The 22,980-nt window shown below is 39.9% G+C and overlaps 1 protein-coding gene across 1 annotated transcript; it reads right to left on the bottom strand.

Moving 5' to 3' along the window:
- Window positions 1–15,483: 15,483 nt before the first annotated feature.
- On the bottom strand, window positions 15,484–16,482 carry LOC110541486 (melanoma-associated antigen B5-like). Its single transcript, XM_021628225.1, has one exon. The coding sequence runs from the start codon at window positions 16,480–16,482 to the stop codon at window positions 15,484–15,486; it is 999 nt and encodes a 332-aa protein (XP_021483900.1).
- Window positions 16,483–22,980: the final 6,498 nt, after the last annotated feature.

Here is a 22,980-nt window from a genome sequence, read left to right as displayed (position 1 = left end):
TAATTATGACAGCTGGAAGCAAATCTCAAGAATGTTCTGATTCAGAAAATATATGTTGGGGCCAATGAGCTTGCTCAAAGGCAGTGTGCAGCCAAGTCAAATGCAACCACATTCAATACCCTGAGCCTATTTGGTGGAAGGCGACTTTCTGACAATCCCTTGCTAACACACCTATGCCTTCCTGGCTAATGAAACACAATTTTGCTTTATTTTATTTTTGGCTTTGCTAGTCAGGGCTTCTCTGTACCTGGCCTCAAACTCACTATCTAGACCAGGCTGGTCTGAACCTCACAGAGATACGTAATCTTCTGCCTCCAAATGCTGGGATTAAAGGCCTGTGCCACCACTGCCAAGCACAAATAGATTTTTAAAAAATTAAAAATACAAGGCAAAGGGTAACCTTCAGAGCTGAGCTCAGTGAGCTATGGGGAAAGAGTTGTGCAAACACCCTGGGGTGCTCAGCACACGTTGCAATCATACTCTCAGATTCTGGTGCCTGAGTACACTTCCAAAACAAAACAAATAACACTGCAAGTCTTTGGGGAAAGTTTCGACCATCCTTCTCTTAGCCAGGCAGGTAGTGAAATCCACAGCCAATGCAAAAGAGGTGTTTGCTGCTATTCAAAAACAGAAACACAGAACAGCCAGGTTGTGAGACCAAGCCGCTAGATATGCAACTACCCACCCAGAACCTCCTACACTAACATGGATGTTCCCTTCATTCACAATCTAGTATCCACCCTCTGGAAGAGAGAGCAAGCTTCATTGTTGCAATGAAACATCACACAGCCATGAAAATAGCCAGGGTTCTGACGGGTAGGACCCAAAAGGACACTGTGTTCAGTGAGAGGGCCAAACACAAAGTGCTTCACGTTGTGGACTCTATGACAGTAAATGACCAGAGATGGAAAGTGGATTCATGGATGTCAGGGGCTGGAAGCTTCAGGTGAGAAGTTAGGGAGGTCAGGGAGATCCTGGCTCAAAATAATGAATGAGCTGGTAAAGGTGCTTGCTGACAAGTGTGAGAGGCTGTTTGGTCCCCAGGTCCTCGTGCAGAGAATTCCTGATCTGATGGCCTCCATAGGAGCACTATGGTGTGCAAACACAGGAGCACCCACAAGATGTTAACATTTAAAGGTTTCAAATAATAATGCAACTGGAAATATAGGTCAACAGCTGTGTTTGCATAGCATTCACCAAAAAGAAAATTGAAATGCTTTTGTGTCAGGTCTGGGCCCACTTGGTAGAGTTCTTGCCTAGTATACACATTCCCACACCCATAGCCCCACACGAACCAGGCACAGTGAAGCATACCTGTCATCCCAGCACTGGAGTTCTGGAGCATAGGGAGTTCAAGCAGGGCTAGATTAATGGTTCTGCGGTTATAGCACTAACTCTTCCAGAGGAACTGGATTTGACTCTCAGGACTCATGTGGCATCTCAAAGCCATCCATTACTCCATGAAATCTGATGCCCACTTCCAACCCCCATGGGTACTGAATGCACATATTCCACATAAACTCATGCAGACACACACATATATAAACAACCCTTAAACACACACAAACACACAAGAAGAAAATCTGGAAAGTTATTTTATGATGTCATGAGGTTAATTAAAATATACTTGTCTTAAATTTTATTATTAAACTTAGCAATTTAGCACACCGGTCAGGAGGGCAGGTCAAAAAAATCCTAGTCCCCATGTCTGGAAAAGCTAAAGTTGGATGTGGTGATGGAAGCCTGCACCAGCCTGCAGGAGGTGTGTAGAAGATGCAACTGTGCATCACCTTGCAGAACACCACACAGGACCCTGCTCCCATCCTGGGGTGTCTGGAACCCAAGTAGGCAGGCTATGATGTACCCTCAGTGACACAAAGGGACCCTGTTCCACTCCACTTGTCTCTGTGGTCAAAACAGAAATAGATAAAAATGAAAAATTAATAAAATAAAAAAATTGGAGGTGTAAAGAAAGAAACGTGGTACATTACACATCAGACACAGAAAAAGAAACATGGAATGTACTTACTTCTAAGTGGCTATTAGCTCAGTAAAGGATAACCATGCTACAATCCACAGACCTAGAGAGGGTAAATAATAATGAGGGCTCAAGGGGAGGGGGAATGGCACATGATTCTCCATGAGAAAAGGAAATAGAACAGTTAGTACAGGTGAATTGTGGGTAGTTGAGCACAGAAAGTGGAAGAATCGGGTGGGGGGATGGAGGGAGAGAGTACTCAAAGAGACTATTGGAATTACTGAACGTCTTGGGGGATAAGTAGGAACCTAGTGGAATGGAAACTCCTAAGAATCTATGAGGTTGTTCCTAGCTAAGGTTCCTAGTTATAGCGTCTATGTAGCTTGAAGGCTACCTCCTATAACTAGGCAAGTGAAGGGACTGGAGCACCAACTTAGCTAAATAACCTTCAACCTACTAATTGTCCAATATACAAGATGTGCGGGGGTAAAGTTGGAGCAGAAATTGTGGGAGGGGCCAACCGATGACCAGTCCAATTTGAGACCCATCCCAGGAGATGGAGCCCAGCCCTGATATTGCCCAGAGAGCCAGGAACCAAAGGTTGGATGACCCAGACACCTAAGGTAAAACCAAATGTGCCAGCCTGAATAAAAAAGGTAAGAGGAGCCCCCCCTCACCCCACCTCTCCCAAGCAGACACCAGCACATCAAGTCACAACAGTACTGAGTGTATCCTCTTTCCCTGTAGCCCAGCAAGGCAGCTCCACCAGGGGAAAGTGATTGAGAACAGGCAACAGAGTTCGTGTCAGAAACAACCCCCTTTCCCAAATCTAGGAGACCCACATGCAGACCAAGCTGTCAATTGGCTCTGTATGTATAGAGGCCTAGGTCAAGTAGGGGAGGGAGGACAAGGGGAAGATGGAGAATGGGTGGGATTGGGAAGAGAGCGGGTGTCTATGATTGAGATATAAAGTGAATAAATACATAAATAAATATTTTTAAAATTTATTTTAAAAGTAAAATGATGTCTAATGATTTTTTTCTGCTATACTTGTACACAGAAGCTGAACATAACTGTCATCAGAGAGATTTCATCCAGCAATTGAGGGAAACAGTTTCAGAGACCCATAGTCAAACATTAGGCTCAGGGAATCCTGTGGAGGAGTGGAGAGGAAAGATTGTAGAGGCCAGAGAGGTCAAGGATACCACAAGAAAAAGACCCACAAAAATCAATTAACCTGGGATCATATGGGCTCACAGAGACTGAACTCACAATCAGGGAGCCTGTGTGGGTCTTACTTATGCCCTCTGCAAATATGTTATAGTGTAGCTTGGTCTCTCTGTGGGAATGCTAACAGTGGGGAGAAAGGGTTGTCTCTCACTCTTTCTCAAGCTTTTGAGACTGTTTTCCTCCTACTGGGTAGGCTTGTCTAGCCTTAATATGAGGGAAGGAAACTATCTAGTCTTATTGCACCTTGATATGCCATGTTTGGTTGATATCCCTGGGTGTCCTGCCACTTTCCAAAGGGAAATGGAGGACATGGAGGATGAGGAGTGGATGGGAGGTGTTGGGAGAGAAGGAGGTGATGGGAGAGGAGGAATGAGGATAAACTGCACTCTGGAAATAATATATATGAGAAGAATAAATAACAAAATGAAAAAAAAATTCTCCAGGGAAGACTTAGGAAAAGACATGTGACCTATTAGGAAGATCAAAAATTAGACTGCAAAGTACCTAAAAGATACTACTGGGAGAGCAGTCTTACCAGGCCACAGAAGATGACAATGCAGCCACTCCTGATGTGATCTGATAGACGAAGATCAGAAAGAAGGAGAGGAGGACCTCCCCTATCAGTGGACTTGGGGAGGGGCATGCATGAAGAAGGGGGAGGGAGGGTGGGATCCGGAGGGGAGGAGGGAGAGGCTTATGGGGGGATACAAAGTGAATAAAGTGTAAAAAAATAATTAGTAAAATGAAAAAAAATACTACTGCATATTTTTCACATCCCTCAGGAGAAAAGTTATTATCCTTCTCTAGTAATTATATTAAGCACTGTTTTATTAAGATAGACTGACAGTGGATAAGACAACACAGAAATAAAGGAACAAGTGTTATCCATACCCTAATTAGGGTTTTAAAGATAGCATAATACACAGAAAGGAAAGTGAGAGGAATTACTTTTGAACTCACTAGACCAATACATCCATTTTTTTCCTAAACTGGTGACAACAATAATGTGAAAGAAATAGAAAAACGAATCATATTATTTGTAGAGTAATATCATCTAGAAAGAAAAGAAAATTAAACATATCAATTTATGTTCACATTTTTTTAAATAAATAAAAATAAATTTTAAAGGAAATAAAAAGGCAGATCAACATTGCAATACATAACCAAAAATTCCATTTTTCATATGTATATGCAGCTCTATAAAAAAAAAGATCAGCAAGAAAACACAAAGACATTAAGGTGGAAATAAACAAGAGCAAATCAATGAGTCACCATCAAATTCAAACAAATAAAAGAAACAATAAGAAAAAAAAGATCTTTAAAGTTAACTCTACCAATTAGAGTGATAAGAATTCAAGTTAGAAAGCATTTTATACCTAACACATGTAAGAGTCAGTTCTCAATCCTAGCAAATTATATGAGTAATAGTATATAAACTAGTGCAAAAGTAGTGACAACATGAAGTTATGTTCAGTGTGATGTGCTCTCTGCCTGGGAACTCCTTTTCTTTTTTTTTTTTTTTTCAATGCAGTTTATTCAGGAACCTTGAACAATCCTCGGACCCTGGGGAAAGCCAGCCCACAGCTTAAATAGCCTCTGGATAGCCAACCCAGGCGTGCCACGTGGGCAATGCAGATAGGTCCACATACATGGAAGCAAGCCAGATCCTCAGCCTTAGCCAAATGTGGAATTGTTCGTGACAGAGAGCACTCACCATCGGGAAGGTGGAAGGCGGAAACCAGCTCCATTTTTAAGGCATAGCATTCCGCAGCTCTCTACAGTTCCCCCTTTTTGTTTTAGACGCATCAGGCAAGAGTAGAGGTCTGATCTCTGATATTAGAAATAAATTGGGACTTTGTACCGATGTTCATTTAGGTGTCATCCACCCAAAGAGCATCAGACCCGTCCGATACCTTTTTCTCAGAGGCAGGACCTGGGGCATCAACCCACATGCAATCAGACATGCTCTTCTCTGGGTCCAAAGCAGCTGACCCTGAGTGCAGTGCTTAGCCTCGCATCCTGGGCATCCTGAGCGTATCATTTTAGCTTTTTATGGTATCCAACCATGCTTGGGGTGAATGTCCTGCTTCAATGGCTGTAAAGGCCTGAATGATCATGGCTGCATCACACTGTTGTGAGACTCTAATCTTGCATATGTACCACAGGCAAACCAAGGAGACCAACACCAGAAGGCCTGCTAACGCTCCCATGCCCGCCCATTCCTTCAGATGATTCATGGCTGCAGCAATCCATGTTGATAATCCTGTGGCTAGTCCTGCGTCCACTCTGGTAGAATTTACTGTGACAATGGCCAATCTCAGCTGCTCCATCGTAGTATCGAATTCTCCAGTCCAATTACCTAAAATATAGCTAGACAATTGTTTAGACAGATTTGCAGCACAGGAAAAATTCTCATGTTGTATGCTAGTGACACAAAGTCCAGCATACTTTCATTGACAGCCAGGTTGAGCGATTTGCCATAGGGTATCAATTTGCTCCTGCAAGAGGTCAATCCTCTGATTGAACACCATCAAGCTTCCTTTTAGTTGAGCATTAATTCCTTTATGTACAACTAAGGCATGAGCTACATTGGCTAAATGATTATTCAGGGTCTGAGCAGTCTGCCTAGTATGACTCATGGCTACTGCCCTGGTGGTAGTTCCAACAGCCGCCAATGAGATGGTAGTAACAATGGTGGCTGTAGTTCCAAGATCCCTTTTCTGTCTGAAGAGAGTCATAGCGTGAGGGGCATCAATGGGCACAGGCACTCAGTGAGGCATGCAAGTAACCAGGGCATACCTAAATTTACTAGCATTCCAGCATTGGGCAAAAAAGCAAGTATCATTACCACAATTACTTGGCTCTATCTGGCTAATAATGAATAAGAATGGGGGATATAGACAAACAGGTGTGGGCTTATAGGAAATATTATGAGAAGCCTTAACCCCTCGTTGGAACATCCTGCATCAGTTCTAGAACTAGCAGTGGTGGTGTCCGAGGTCTGAGTAGATTCAGGAGACCATTGCCCCCAGGGGCGAGACGTGCTCCATGCCAATTGACTAACTCCATGTTTTCCTCCAATTTTGGAAGTCATTTAAGGTTCTTAAATTATTTTTTTCCCTTTTTTTTAAATTTTTCATCAATTACACTTTATTCATTCTGCCTCCCCCCATAAGCCCCTCCCTCCTCCCCTCCCAATCCCACCCTCCCTCCTCCCTCTGCTTGCATGCCACTCCCCAAGTCCACTAATAGGGGAGGTTCTCCTCTCCTTTCTGATCTTAGTCTGTCAGTTCACATCAAAAGTGGCTGTGTTGTCCTCTACTGTGGCCTGGTAAGGCTGCTCCCCCCCCAGAGGGAGATGATCAAAGAGCAGGCCAATCAGATTATGTCAGAGGCAGTCCCTCTTCACATTACTATGTAACCCAATTGGACTCTGAACTGCCCTGGGCTACATCTGTGCAGGGGTTCTGGGTTATCTCCATGCATAGTCCTTGGTTGGAGTATGAGTCTCTTGGAATTTCCCTGTGTTCAAATTTTCTTGTTCTGTTGCTCTCCTTGTGGAGACCCTGTCCTCTCCAGCTCTTACTATTTCCCAGTTCTTACCTAAAATTCCGTGTTCACATTTTAAAAAATTGTGTTAAACACACTCCAGAGAAGTAGACTGCTGGAAATAATCAAACTCAGGGCTGAAATCAATATATTAGAAACAAAGAGAACAATTCAAAAAAATCAATGAATCAAGAGCTGGTTCTTTGAGAAAATCAACAAGATAAACAAACCCTTAACCAAACAAAGAAAAAGGCAGAGAGATACTGTCCAAATCAACAAAATCAGAAATGAAAGGGGGAACATAAGAAGAGACACTGAGGAAATCCAAACTTCAAAAGCCTACATGCAACAAAATCTGAATATGAAAATGAAATGGACAAATTTCTTGATAGATTCAATCTATTAAATGTGAATCAAAATGAGGAAAACAAATTGAATAGTCCTATTATCCTCTAAGGAAAAGGAAGCTATAATCAAAAGTCTCCCATCCAAAAAAAAAAAAAAAAAAGCTCAGGGTCAGACAATTCCAGTGCCAGACCTTCAAAGAAGAAATAACTCAAATACTCTTCAAGCTATTTCACAAAATAGAAACAGAAGGAACATTACCAACCTCATTATATGAGTCCACAGTCATCTTTATACCCAAAAGCAAAGACCCAACAAAGAAAGAAAACTTCAGACTAATCTCACTTATGAACATTGATGCAAAAATACTCAGTGAAATACAAACCAAATCCAAAAACACATCAATGGTATCATTCACCATGATCAAGTAGGCTTCATCCCAGGCCAGCAGGAGTGGTTCAACATATGAAAATCCATCATTGTAATCCACCATAAAAACAAAAGGAAAGAAAAAAAAATACATGAGAATCTCCTTACATGCTGAAAAAGCATTTGGACAAATCCAAAAAACATTCATGTTTAAAGTTTTGGAGAGATCAGAGATACAAGGCACATACCTAAACATAGTAAAAGCAATATTCAGCAAGCCTACAGCCAACATCAAACTAAATGGAGAGAAATTTAAATCAATCCCACTGAAATCAGGGATAAGGCAAGGCTGCAAACTCTCTCCTTATCTCTTAAACATAGTTCTTGATGTCATAGCTAGAACACTAAAATAACTAAAGGAGATCAAAGGAATACAAAGGAGAAAGGAAAAGTATATTCGCAGATGATATGATAGTGTACAAAAATTCTACCAGAGAATTCCTTCAGCTGATAAACACCTTCAGCAAAGTGGGTGAATACAAAATTAACTCAATAAAATCTGAAGCCCTCATGTATATAAAAGACAAATGGGCTGAGAAAGAAATTAAGGGAACAACATGCTTCACAATAGCCACAAAGGACATAAGTACCTTGGTGTAAATCTAACCAAACAAGTGAAACACCTATATATATTAAAAACAAAAACAAACAACAAAAAAAAAAAACCTTCAAGTCTCTGATGAAAGAAATTGAAGAAGATATCAGAAGGTGGAAAGTTCTCCGATGTTCATGGATCAGTAGGAATAATGAAAATGGCTATACTACTAAAGGCAATCTACAGATTCAATGCAATTCCCATCAAAATACCAGCACACTATTTTACAGACCTTTAAAGAACAATTCTTAATTTCATATAGAAATACAAAAAACCCAGAATAGCTAAAATAATCCTATATAATAAAAGATCTTCTGGAGGAATCTCCATCCCAGATCTCAAGCTGTACTATAGAGCAACAGTAATAAAAACTCCATGGTACTGGCATAGAAACAGATTGGTGAATCACTAGAAACAAATTGAAGACCCAGACATAAACCCACACAGCTATGGAAACTTAATTTTTGACAAAGAAACCAAAACCACGCTTTCAACAAATGTTGCTTTTCTAATTGGATGTTTACATGTAGAAAAATGCAAGAAAATGCATATTTATCACCCTGAAAAAACTTAAAATCCAAGTGGATCAAAGACCTCCACATAAAACCAGACACTCTCAATCTGTTAGAACAAAAAGTGGGGAAAAACCTTGACCTAATTGGCACAGGAGACAACTTCCTGAACAGAACACCAGCAACACAATTAAGATCAACAATTAACAGATTGGACCTCATGAAACTGAAAAGTGTCTATAAAGCAAAGGACACTGTCATCAGAACAAAACGACAGCCTAGAGACTGGAAAAAGATCTTCACCAAAACTATATCTTGACAGGGGACTAATATCCAGAATATATAATGAAGTGAAGAATGTAAACAACAACAAACTGTAATCCAATTAAAAAAAATGGAATACAGAGCTAAACAGAATTCTCAGCAGAAGAATATTGAATGAGAGAAACATTTAAAGAAATCCTCAATATCGTTAATCTTTGGGGATATGCAAATTGAAAGGACCGTAAGATTCTACCTTACATCTTTCAGAATGGCTAAGATCAAAAACTGAAGGGATGATGCAAGCTGGAGAGAATGTGGAGAAGGGGGAAGGCTCCTCCATTGTTGTTGGGAAGTTAACTTTGTACAACCACTTTGGAAATCAATCTAGTGCTGTCTCAAAAAATTAGGAATAGTGCTACCTCAAGATCCAGCTATACCATTCCTAGGCATATACCCAAAAGATGTCCTACCATTCAATAAGGACATTTGCTCGACTATGTTTATTTGTAATAGCCAGAATCTGGAAACAACCTAGATGGCCCTCAATGGAGGAATGGATAGAGAAAGTGTGGTACATACACCATGGAATACTACTCAGCAAATAAAAACAAGGAAATCATGAAATTTGCAGGCAAATAGTGAGAAGTAGAAAAGATCATCCTGAGTGAGGTAACCCAGAAGCAGAAAGACAGGCATGATTTATATTCACTTATAAATGGATATTAGACATATATTATAACATAAACATACTAAAATCTATAGTGCTAAAGAAGCTAAGCAAGGAGGACCCTAGAGAAAGAGGGGCAAACAAGATAAACATCAGAAGTAGGAGAAGACAAGGAACAGGACAAGAGCCTTCCACAGAGGACCTGTGAAAGATTCTACCCACCAGGATATCAGAGGAGATACTGAGCCTCACAGCCAAAGTTTGGGCCGAGTGCTGGAATCCTTAAGTCTTCGAAGAAGAGGGAGATAGAGAGACATGGAGGGGACAGGAACTCCACAAATTGAACAACAGAGCCAAAATACCTAGGCCCACCAGGGCCTGCTTAGAGTGATACTCCAGCTAAGGACAATGCATGGATAGGACCAACCCCCCCCCACTCCCCATTCAAAGGAAGTCCATGGCAGCTCAGTCTCCAAGTGGTACTCTAGTAAGGGGTACAGGGTCTGTCTCTGACATTAACTCAGTGGCAGGCTCTCTGATCACCCTGGGGGATGCCGCCTTGACAGGCTAAAGAGGAAGATGATGCAGCCAGCCTTCATGAGACTTGTAAGCTAGGGTCAGATAGAAGGGAAGGTCCCTTCTGATAGGAGGTCCTCCCCCTATCAGGAGTTTAGGGGAGAGGCAAAGGGGGTAAAATTAGCATTTTAATCCCAATGTATAACCATTACAATTCATTTGGAACTGTGTTTCTACTATGACAAAAAATTTCTACAACACTATACTCCCACCTCACATGCACTTCTTCATTGTAACTACACACCTTACTACTCTGGTTCTGATTTTAATATTTTTAGATTTCACATACAAATGAGATTGTACCAAATTTGCCTTTGTGTATGTGGCTGATTTCACTTATTTTCTATCTGAGTTCTGATATTATTCTTTAACTTTTATGGTCATATAATAGTTCATTATATCATATATACATGAATGCATAGTAAAATATATTGAATACATATAGATAATGTATGCATATACACAATGTATATGTATACAAAATGCATGTATATATACAATGGAAAAAGAATTCTAGTTAGCTTCAGCTGTCAGTTTGACACAATCCAGATTATCTGAATGAGTATCAATTTCAAGATTGCCTGGTTTTGATTAGCTGGACTGTGGACTTATTTGTAGGGCATTTTCATTTTTAATTTTAATTTTCCTTTTTTATTATTATCATTGATTACAATTTATTCAGTTTGCATCCTGGCTGTGGCCCCTTGCCTTGTCTCCCCCCAATCCCACCCTCCCATCCTCTTCTTCCTCTATGACCCCCCACTGATAGAGGAGGTCCTCCTCACCCATCTATTTTACCCTAGCCTATCAGGTCTCATCAGGACTGGTTGCATTATCTTCCTCTGTGACCTGACAAGGCTGCACCCCACCCCCAGGGGAAGGTGATCAGACAAACTGCCACTAAGTTCATGCCAGAGAAAGCCCCTGTTCCCTCCCTTACTAAGGCACCCACTTGAAGAATTGAGTCTATGGGCTACATCTGAGTTGGGGTTTTAGGTACTCTCCATGTATTGTCATTGTTTGGGGTACCAGTCTCTGCAGGGCCCCCAGGGCTCAGTTGATTTGGTGCTGTTAGTCTCCTTGTGTGGTTCCTGTCCTCTCCAGGTCTTTCTATCTGGCCCTTCTTTCATAAGATTCCCTGTACGCTGCACAAAGTTTGGCTGTTAGTCTCACCTCTGAGAATTTCCTTAATTGCTAATTGATAGAGGAGGGCCCAGTCCACTGTGGATGGTACCATCCTTGAGCAGATGATCCTGTACTGTATAAGAATGCTAGCTAGCTCCTGTCTTGTTCCTTGTTTTCTCTATCTTCGGAGGTCTAACCTTTTTGCCTTTCTGAATGAGGATTGAGACATCTTACCCAAGGTCTTCCTTCTTGCACTCTCCCCAGAAGGGTATCAAAGCATATGCTGAGACTCATAACCAAACTTTGGGCAGAGAACAGGGAAATCTTATGAAAGAAGGGCCAGATAGAAAGACCTGGAGGCGACTGGTGCACCACAAGGAGAGCAAGAACAGAACCAAAAAATCTGGGCCCAGGGGTCTTTTCTGAGACTGATATTCCAGCCAAGGACCATGCATGGAGAAAACCTAGAACCTCTGCACAGATGTAGCCCATGGCAGCTCAGTCTCAAAGTGAGTTCCCTAGTAAGAGGAACAGGGACTGTCTCTGACATGAACTCAGTGCTTGGCTCTTTGATCACCTCCCCTGATGGGGGAGCAGCCTTACCCGGTTACAGAGGAAGACAATGAAGACAGTCCTGATGAGACCTGAGAAGCTATGTTCAAATGGAAGTGGAGGAGGACCTCCCCTAACAGTGGACTGGGGAAAGGGCATGAGAGGAGAAGAGGGAGGGAAGGAGGGCCTGAGAGGGAAAGAGGGAGGGGACTACAGCTGGGATACAAAGTGAATAGGTTCTAATAAACAAAAAAGAATGCTAACTAGTTAAGTAAAATCTGGGAAGGAAGGCAGTACCCTGGGTTTCTCCATGTGTCCATTCCAGGTATCTGCCTCCACGCTACTACCTTGAATTTCTACCTAGACATTCCACAAAGGTTTACTGTAACTTGTAAGATGGTATTGGTGTTTATCATAGCAACAGAAAGCAAACATGAACATGTTCAGTTCACAACTTCCTTCTTCATGACCTATTTCACCTCTTCACTATTATAAACAAAGTAGTGAATAAACAAGGAATATCAATATCTTCAATATATGGATCACATTAACATTTGTTATTTCAATTTAATTTATTTAGTTTGTATGCTCCATCAGGGGTGAGAGTGTGTGTGCCATGGCATTTTTGGAAGTCAGAATAACTTTCTCCATTTGGATCCTAGGGATATAACTCAGATTATCAGGGTAGGCAGGCACCTTTAGTCACTAAGCCATGTCATTGGCCATGACAACATTTTAAAAATATATACTATGAAGATGGGTATTCCTGAATTATATGATAGTCCTACTTTTAAGGAACATTTGTGATGTTTTCCTTAGTGATTGCACTGATTTGCATTCCCACCAACAGTGTACAAGTGCCCCTGTTCTCCATACTTTTGTGAATACTTGCTGTATATAGCCTTTTCATGATAAACATTTTAACATATCTAAGATTCATGGTGGTTTTGATTTACATTTATCTGATAATTAGTAATGTTGAGTTTCTTTTCATGTATTGGTTGATAATTTCAATGTTTTAATGGAAAGTATCTTCTTAAGTTAATGGTCTACTTATAAATTACCTTAGAACATAATAACTTAGAAATAAATTCACATGTACATGCTGCTCTCATTTGTTTTCTGTTGCTGTGCTAAAATGCTTACCAAAACAAACTTGAGGGAGCAACGGTTTTATTTCTCTTCCACATTTGATCACAGTCCATTATTGAGGAACATCAGTACAGGAATTCAAGCTGCATCAGAGGCAGGAACCATGGGGTTATACTACTTACTGGCTTGCATTCCGTGGCTTGCTCGGTCTGCTCTCTTATACACTCAGGGATGATACCATACACCGTAAAGTGGGACCTCCTATATCTATTATTAATCAAGAAAATGCTCCACAGACATGTCCTTAAGGCAAATATGATGGAAGTAATTGCTCAATCAAGTTTCCTTTTCCTAGGTGATTCTAGCTTGTGTCCAACTGTCAAAATCTCACCAGCATGCACAGTCAAATAACTTTAAACAAAGGTGACACAATAGGAAATTTCTGAAGTCTTTTAAATAAGGGCTATTGCAAAAAGTATATTTCTATGCAAAAAGGGGAAACTGAGTCTTGGTCTTACACTATATAAAATTACCAAAATAATGTAGACTTAAATTTGAAGGTCCAAAACTGGTAGTAGGAGGAAACCTTCAGATAATGCAGAGGAAAATGCACTTAACATTGTGTTTAACAATGTTCATTTGAATAGCACAAGCATGAAAAGCACAAGCAAGTGTGGGTCATCATACTAAAATCCTTCTGCAGAGCAAAGGAAACAGCTTGTATTTTCCGAACTTAGATAACCACTAGAATTGTCTCTTCGCTCTTTCCATTCACCACTTTACAATTTGCATTGTACTAAGCTTTTTTTCCATATCTGTGTGAACCCTTGCTTGATTTAAAGTACTATGAAGGTTATAAGGACCCCCTCTGTTAAATATGATATACACATATTTCTTGTACTTTCATTCCATTAGCCAACTTCATTATTTTCAGGAAGTTGAACTTGTAGACTATTACAAAATATTTTATTTTCTCTCTATCTGTTTCTGTTTCCCACTGAGGGTAGAACTTGAAGGCAAATGTCTACAAGCACAGGATAGCTTCCTCAGGAACTGCACTTGTTGCTCTGTTCATCTTGAACTCCTAGCCTTCAGAATGTGAAAATTAAATTTGTTTTAAGACTACATCCCAACCAATCCCATCACTGTGCCCACTTTGCAAAAGCAGCCAGTACAGAGTTTAGAGGATTTGTCTATCAACTCCAAGGCACACAGAAGATCAGACAATTACATACCATTTCCACAAGTACAATTATTCTTGACCCAGGATCAATGGAGCTAACCGCCCATAAATATCCAAAAATCTTTCCTCTCAGAATTTCTACTTGGTCATATTCATTAGGAATACCTTCTTCATTTCTACCTCTTTTAACTTTATCTTTAAGCAAAAGGATCTTCATCATCCTACTGATATCAAAAGTTCATATTCAAAAATTCGAAGAGAAGAAATTGGTAACATCTTGCAAATTGAAAAATTAGTTTTTTTCCAAGAGAGTCTCACTGTGGATACTTAAGGGTAACCTGCGTGCATACCCAGAAGTAGATGGCCAACAAAAAATGAATTCACTGACATCTTTGAAAGTTCCTTATGTCATCATAATGTCTTGTCAGGAATCTTCTTTAAAAAAAGAGCTTTGGTTTTTATTTTCTTTACATATATTTTCTCTTTTTTAACCCTCCAGATCTTTAGTGTATATATTATGAATTTCAGTTTAGTGTTTTTATGGAATTCCTAAGTATGAAAACAAGTGGGGCTCTATTTCTTGTGCCTTTTCTTAGGCTATTTTCCTTCTTTTTTTGTCCAATTTCTGATGTGTTAGTTTATGATATTATATGACATGATACACTATTCTATTCTATTCTATTATTATATCATGTCATATCATATTATATTATATTCCTATAGAAGCTTGCTCATTTTCTAATGAGAGACAGAGAGGAGGTGGATGCAGATGTAGGGAGAGTCTGGTGAGAAACTAAGAGGGTAGAGGGAGGGGAAACTATAATTAGGACATGTTGTATGAGAAAAAAATCTATTTACATTAAAAGGAAAACAAATTATATAAGGGGACACTGAGTTTTTTTTTCTCTCTTAGCATCCCAATAGTGCTATAATTTCTAGCAAAAAACAAACACTTATGATAAGCACATTGAGCCAGGTGTAGCAGTGCACAGCTATAATCCAAATAAATGGGATAGGAAAGCAGGGGTAATCAGAAGTTCAAGGCCAGTCACAGCTACATGGCAAGTTCGAGACCAGTCTGGATAACAAGGAACCCTGTCACAAATATAAAACAAGGGAATAGAAACGTTCAGTGAGTAACAGTGAATAAATGAAATCTAATTAAAAAAACATTTAATTTCTTCTATTTTCTTACAATAGACAAGGAGAAAGTTTTCAAACATTTAACTTCATCAAACAGAACAAAAGCAATTACAGAAAGCAAGGCGCATTCATATTTTCATTTCTTTTTATCCCTTCACTACATTACCCTTTTTATTCTGAGCTTCTTTCATGTTTCAAGAGAAATACTGTGATGCTATATTATAAGTAGACAAGAAAACATTTTTAAACTTGGGCAATGGAGGGAGAAACTTGTGAACATATCACAAAGGAAAATGCCCTAGCTTTGAGAGGAATAGCAGAGCTGACTTTATGGTTGCTTTGATTCTTCTCTTGCTCCTCCTTTAAAGCTTCTTCATAAAGATCTGCAAAATATTTAGGGGAGATTTCATTGATCTTGGCCACAAACTTTAGGGCAGTCATCTTGCTTGTTTCAGCATGGGCTTGGGGACCCCACAGGAACTCATATTTTGGAGGATCACTGTTAGCCACCTGCCGGTACTCCAGGTACTTCAGCTTTACCAGATCTTGAGTGATGAGCTTCCGGGGTTCTCCATAGATTTGGTGCTTCTTCCCAGGATATACACCCATAGATCTTAGTGTTCTCCAGATGTCTTCTTCCCTGGCACAGTTGCCATTCATGAAGATCATTGCCAGGATGGTCATCAGGAAACCAGTCTTGGGGAAGCCCTTGCCAGCACGAACTCTCCCATTGTTGGGTAGTTTCAGCTTACTGATAAGATCATATACCCTCCGGCTTGATTCAACTTCCCTCAGTTCAACTGCAAAGATATCCGAGAGTCTCTCAGCAACTTTCCGGAGGATCTCAGGGAAGTCATCCATTTCTTCGTCATCAAAAACCTGCAACATATCTTCCATTGTAGTAAGTTGCTTTGTTCTGTAGTTGTCAAGGAGGATCTGCAGCAGCAGAGGGACCTTTCTGGCTACAATATTTTGGTGAGGAATAGACTGGTAATACCTAAAAAGATTTTCCTCATCAAAATCATCAATAGAACTTTCATCTGAGAAACTGGATGAAAAGGTATCTATAGTTGCTCTGGAAACTGATTCTTTTTCTGGCATCTCAGAGGTACCACATGATTCAGGAGAGGACTCTTCTGGTGCCTGTAGTGTTTCCTTAGTACCTTCAGAAACCTGAGCATTATTTCGGGCCCGGTGGCGTCTCTCACGGGCATTTAACTTACTCTTCTGACCTCGAGGCATTATGATTGGTCAAGGAAAACAGCCAGATGCTGGAAATGTAGGAACCTAAGGAAAACAGTAAAAGGTGTCATGAGCAGCTTTACCAGAAGAAGGGCTCTTATATTTAATTCTGCTTCTATAGGTTCCTATTAAAATACTGCTCTAGGAACATAGAGAACATCTGTTATAATTGGTTCATACTCAGTGAAGTAAGGTAAAGTGCATCTTAGGCTATTGCTTGCTATCATGAACTTTAATGCACAGGAATGGTGGCAAAGATCAAGAGTGGAGACCCCTTGCTTGGAGATGTAAGGACCCTCTCTATTCTCAGTCAGAATGATTAAATCAACTATTGGCAAATCCTCTGTCTTTGTCTGTTTGAAGCTGTCATCTCGAACCAAAATATCAACATGTTCCTGAGACCCTAGAGATGACAGTGATGAAATATATCAGTCTATCATCCCTATGAGCAAGTTTAAAACTGAGAATAAGGAATATGGTACTCTCTCTGTCATAGGTTGCTTAGGTATGGCTTGGTCTCTTATTCAGACTACTCAACTATTCTCTCCATAGTACTTGATACAGCCTCCTTCTGCTCATTAGTAGCTGCACTCTCACACTGAAGATTTGTACTCTTTTATGTTTAATACAAAGATTTCGGGTTGGTGATTCATTTGAAGAGGGGGGATTAAGAGTTCAAGATCTGTCTGGCTATAGAGAATCCAAAGCCAGCCTGGAAAACATTGATACTCTGCTGGGAGCCAAAGCCAAATAGTGAGCAAAGGTCACTTAGTGGAGACCTAAAGCCAATTAGTAGAAGAGTTATCTAGGACCCTAAGTCATGGGTGATAGATTTGTGAGGACACCTGTTTGTTAGTCTTAGAGCATCCATGAGATATCTTCAGAAAAAAATCCTTACGGTATCTTGCAAGTGCAATATTCAAGCCATGAAAGCACTCTTGCTATCTCCTGCAGCAGTAAATTAGCCTTCCCCCTTTCATGCCTTCTCCCTATATAAGTTGGGTAAAAATTTCTAATAAATGAGGCTTTGATCAGATAAACTGACTTGGCCTCCTTCTTTGTGTCTCCTGTCCCACAATTCTTTCACCACCACCCCCCACCCCCGTTTAGGAACCTATTGAACTCCCGTTGGACGGGACACCTGTCACCTAATGAGGAAATACGGTATGGGGACTAAATTGAAAGTCGTTCTTTGTGGCCACATCTACATAGGATCTAGCATTTCCACCAAGAAGCAAAGAAGCTCCTGCATAAGAGATCACCACATAGCTGCTCAACTCTGAGTCTGATCCATGAGGTAAGTCAGAACGACAAATTATGGGACAAGAATTGAGTAATCATGACTTATTCTTACAGGGTCTCAAGGAGTCCCTCAAGATACAAGTAGTAAGGATAAACAAAAAGGAATCTCAAAAGCTAAAAAGTTACTTGGGAAATTAGAGCAGCCAAACAGGCAGAAAAAAGTACTTCTAAGGTTATTTCAAATGTTCATAAAGGAGTTCAAACAGATTTGTGTAATTTGAGAGCAAAAAAAAAATAATTTAGGAGATAGATAGTGAGGATGAAAAAGAGTCAGAGGAAGAAACTGCCAAGTCTCATAATTTAGACTGGCCTCCTGTGCCCACTTCCCTTCTACCCAAACAAAGTAAAAAGGCCTCCAGGCCAGCGGGAACAGAACGTGCACATGCATGGAGCATGGCCATAGCAAGGTGAGCAGGAGGAATGTGGACACTAAGTATCTCCTTTCCCCTCCCCTACTGCTGGCCAGGCTGAGATAGCTTGCAGAGAACTGAACGCTCACACCCTCAGAATCGGCCTAAGACCAGCCTCCACTGGCTGCTGAGCTGAGAGGCAGTTCAGCCCACTGCCTACTCCCTTTACCCCTTCCTTACTGCTACTGCCCTCTGCTTGCAGAAACTGGATGGTCCTAATGACCCGCCTTACCCTGAAAAGGCCACTTCCCTTGAGGAAAAAGACCCAAATACTGTAATCTAGACTGGCAACCCCTTCTTCCTCTCATTCCTCTTCCCACTGGCTTCAGTCACTGTCACATCTCGGATAGGGGCCAGAGGGATGGAACCACTTCTAGTTTTAAAGATTAAATTGTGTGCACTGATAAATTCTGAGTTTTAAATCTAGTTCTGACTTTTGAAACCATGGTTATTCTCTGTAAATTCACTCTGAAAGAGGAAGCTTTGTTTTAATATTACAAAAAAAAAGGTTTAAAAAATTAAATGTTTAAAAAGCAGGTACCGCGGTTGTTTGTCTTTGTTTCTGTGTTTTGTTTTTGTGTGCCGGCTGTCTGTTTTGGTTTCTGGTTTTGGTTTGCTCATGAGGTCTGGGAAACTTAGAGAGTTTCCAATCTGGTCAAGGAAATTTGGAAGACGCACCAATTCCTGGGGAAGGGGCCCGTAAAGGCTTTACTCCTTTTGGGACCAAGAGAGAGGGTCTCTGGGCCCTTATTCTTTGTGAAGAGAGGGCTATGTGCTCCTTTTGGAATCCATGTATGTATATGTTTATCTGTGGAATTGACTAATGATATTAATATTTTTGGACATGAGACAGTTTAAATCAACACCTCTAAGTTTGGTCCTGGTCCATCAGAGTTAAATTCTATAAAACATTTTAAAATTTATCAGGTATTTTAAAATAATAACCCTTGGACAGTCTAAAAAAAAAACTAAAAATAGTTTCTCAACCCTTTGGGGAAGGTCAAAAGATCTTGATGTTTTTTTATTAATTTTATAAAGTAAAACCAAGCCATGCTGTTCAAGCTAATTAAACAAAACTGCAGTTATTACAACATATCATGTAAAAAAAAAAAACTATAAAAAGTGTTGTTCTTCATTTAAAAAGGCTAGAGATTCTTCAGTGCAAAATGTTTGTTTATGCTCTTTTACAGGAGAAAAAGGACTACAGTTCCATGTTAGCCCAGGGTTATGCAGGGTTATATTCAGATCATTGTTAATCATTATATAAAACATATGCCTGGCTGCCAGTACCTAAATAAATGATTTGATGCTGTTTCTTTTTATAGATCTGGTATGGCCAGAATAGTCCATTTTTGCTGAAGGCTGCAGGCTAAATTTAGCTCTATATTTAATACTAAATAAACTATTGTCCTTTAATTTGTTTGCTTTTAAGTTTTACTACATTATGATAGGATTAATAAGATTTATTAGCCCATTTATAAATTATGCGTAATTAAAAGTTTTGCTTTGATTTTAGTTTAAAAAGAGATTTAAAGTTATGCTAAAAATTATAGTTGAGTACAAGATTGTGTTTTACCTAGTCCCTTTGTTGAGGTTGTTTTTTAAGGTTGAATTTAAAATGGGTAACCATAAAGTTTGCCTATATAGATCTACCTAAAATTTGGTTCTAAAACATACATTTAAAAATATGCCAAAATTAAAGATTATAATATCCTGTTTTATAGTATGCAGTTTAGAGCAGATGATAAAGGTAGATAAAGAGTAACTCAAATATGCTGACTCTCAGACTTGTCAGAGACTAATAAATATGGCATTTTAACATATGTAAGCTTATTATGACAGAGTCACAAACAGAGGGGCCTGGAGAGATGGCTCAGAGGTTAAGAACACTCTGTTTTTCCAAAGGTCCTGAGTTCAATCCCCAGCAACCACATGGCGGCTCAGAACCATCTATAGTGAAATCTGATGTTGCTGCCTGTGCTTATGAAAGAAAAACAATGTCTTTTCAAGTATCTACCACATCTGCACAAATAGCAGAGTTATCTACAGTATTGGTTGTGTTTCAAAGTTTTAATAAGCAGTCTTTGAACATTTTTACAGATAGTGCATATGTAGCTTTGTCTTTGCCTAGGTTAGAGACTGCAGGTCAAATCCAGATGTTTTCTCCTGCTGGAATTTTATTTTTACAAATTCAAAACTTGATACAAGAAAGAAACTTTCCCCTTTATTATAGGACATTTGAGGGCTCATTCTAATTTGCCAGGACCCCTGTCTAAAGGAAATGCATTGGCAGATAAAGCAACCAAAGTTTATTGTTCATAGTTAAAGAGCCCAGGATACCCATAACATGCATCATCTTAATAGTCAAACCTTGAGACTTAAATATGGGTTGACTAAGAAACAGACACGTACTATAGTCAAGGCTTGCAGTACTTGTCCTAAATTTCAGCCTGTTCCTCATTTGGGAGTCAATCCTAAAGGACTGGTTCCAAATCAGATTTGGCAAATGGATATTACTCATATTCCTAAATTTGGAAAATTAAAAAATGTACGTTTGCATTGATACCTATTCTGCATTTATTTTTGCTACTCCTCAACCAGAAGAAGCTGCAAACAATGTTATTGCTCATTGTCTAAGAGTTCCTAAGCAATTTAAATTGACAATGAAATAGGATATACCAGCAAATCTTTTAAAATGATTTTGTCAACAGTTTCAAGTTTCTCATATTACTGGAATACCTTACAATCCTCAAGGACAAGGCATGCTAGATCATGCCCACCGAACAATTAAGATTTACTTGCAAAAAACAAAGAAGGCAGAACCACTCCCCTGGACACCTAAATTTAAAAAAATAATAAATTGGATAAGCATGGTAAATCTGCAGCAGATAGATTTTGGCATACAAAAGCCAAAAAACTTTTGCTAAAGTAAAATGGAGGAATCTTTTAATAAATCAATGGCATGGACCCAACCCTGTACTCATATGGGGACAAGGAGCTGTCTGTGTGTTTTTTCTTTGTTTTGTTTTGTTTTATTTTGCAGGAAAATGATGCAGCTTGATGGCTACTGGTTCACCTGGTGCAACAAGTAGATGAGGAGCTTTCTCCTGACAGTGATAATGATGTCAAAGAAGACCCCTCCAGTCAAGATGACTGCTTATGTACTGCTTTCAAGGAAGAATGATGTTTTTACATGGACTATTCTGGGGTTATGAAAGACAGTATGGCTAAGGTTAGAGAAGGCCTAGAAGAGAGAGAGACAGAGATAGCAAGAGGAGAGTTGGTTTCATAATTGGTTTTCAACCTCTCCCTGGTTCACCACCCTCCTTCCTTCAATCGTGGGACCCATGGTGGGTTTCCTTCTCTTCATATCTTTTGGCCCATACCAGCTTTGAAAAACAGCAAAGTGACTCCCTGTCATCTAAACCCATACAAGTTCATTATCACAGACTTGATTTGGCTGAGAGAGGCTTAGTTGAGCCCGAGGAAGCTATTAACAGTCCATCACATGGGTCTTGACTGTTTGCATTTGGCTTTCATGAGAACAGCATGAAACTCAGATAAATGCTAGCCTGATATAGCACGGGCATCTGTGAAGGGTGTAGGACTACATATCACAGGGGAAGGGACCAATTGCACACTTCTGAGTCCCCCGAGAAGCAAACTTGATTGCATAGAAGTTGGTGTCTGATTACCCCTAACCACAACCTGCTGGGGATGCCCTCAGGTGTTCATGGGGGCTTCCTCTCCTCCCGAAAAAGACACCACAATGGCTGCAAAACGCCTTGGGAGGATAAGGTCACTACTTCCCCCCTCTGGTTAATGCCCACTGTCTTCAAAAGACCTAATGTTCACAACCTACCTGCTAGCCTCTTAAATTGATTGAGAAGGGGGAGATTCCGGGAGCCAAAGCTATTTACTGAAGCCAAAGCCAAATAGTCAGCAAAGGTCATTTAGTGAAGATTTAAAGCCAATTAGTAGAAGAGTTATCTAGGACCCTAAGTCACGGGTGATAGATTTGTGAGGACATCTGTTTGTTAGTCTTAAAGCATCCGTGAGATATCTTCAGAAAACATCCTTACAATATCTTGCAGGTGCAATATTCAAGCCATGAAAGCACTCTTGCTATCTCCTGCAGCAGTAAATTAGCCTTCCTCCTTTCGTGCCTTCTCCCTATATAAGTTGGGTAAAAATTTCTAATAAATGAGGCTTTGATCAGAAAAACTGACTTGGCCTCCTTCTTTGTGTCTCCTGTCCACCATTCTTTCACCCCTCCCCACCCATTAGGAACCCTTTGAACATTGAACGGGACAATACTCTAACTCAAAACAAAAACGTGAAAGGAAAGCACAAGATAGGCCTCATTGGTAGAGTGCTTCTTTGCATTCAGTACCAGAAAACAAAGTCAAAAATAAACAAAATAAAATACCTTATAGCTTTATAGAATTGGCAGGCTACCTTATCCTGAAAGACTCCACCCTGGAACTTCAAATATTGACTATATTGATGGTTATTTCACCTTTTCTTGTGATTCACAAACTCTTCATTTTCCTGGAAATACTTTCTTCCTGCTAGTACCTCTTGACATTTCCTAGGAGAACATGGTGGCCACTTCACTTGCCCATTGTCTATCAATAAGTGATTTCTTCTGTGATATACCATATACACAAGGTTCTTTAGCTCCCAGAAATATCTATAAATTCTTATAGTAGACTTCATATAACACTCAGATAATCTTTTCCATTATCCCACCCAAAGGAGGCAATTTTTCACATGTCCCATCATT

The sequence above is a fragment of the Meriones unguiculatus genome, assembly GCF_030254825.1.
Source record: "Meriones unguiculatus strain TT.TT164.6M chromosome X unlocalized genomic scaffold, Bangor_MerUng_6.1 ChrX_unordered_Scaffold_30, whole genome shotgun sequence".
NCBI lineage: Eukaryota > Metazoa > Chordata > Mammalia > Rodentia > Muridae > Meriones > Meriones unguiculatus.
The sequence above is the reverse complement of the archived record's forward strand: the minus strand, read 5'-3'. Positions and strand labels throughout refer to the sequence as shown.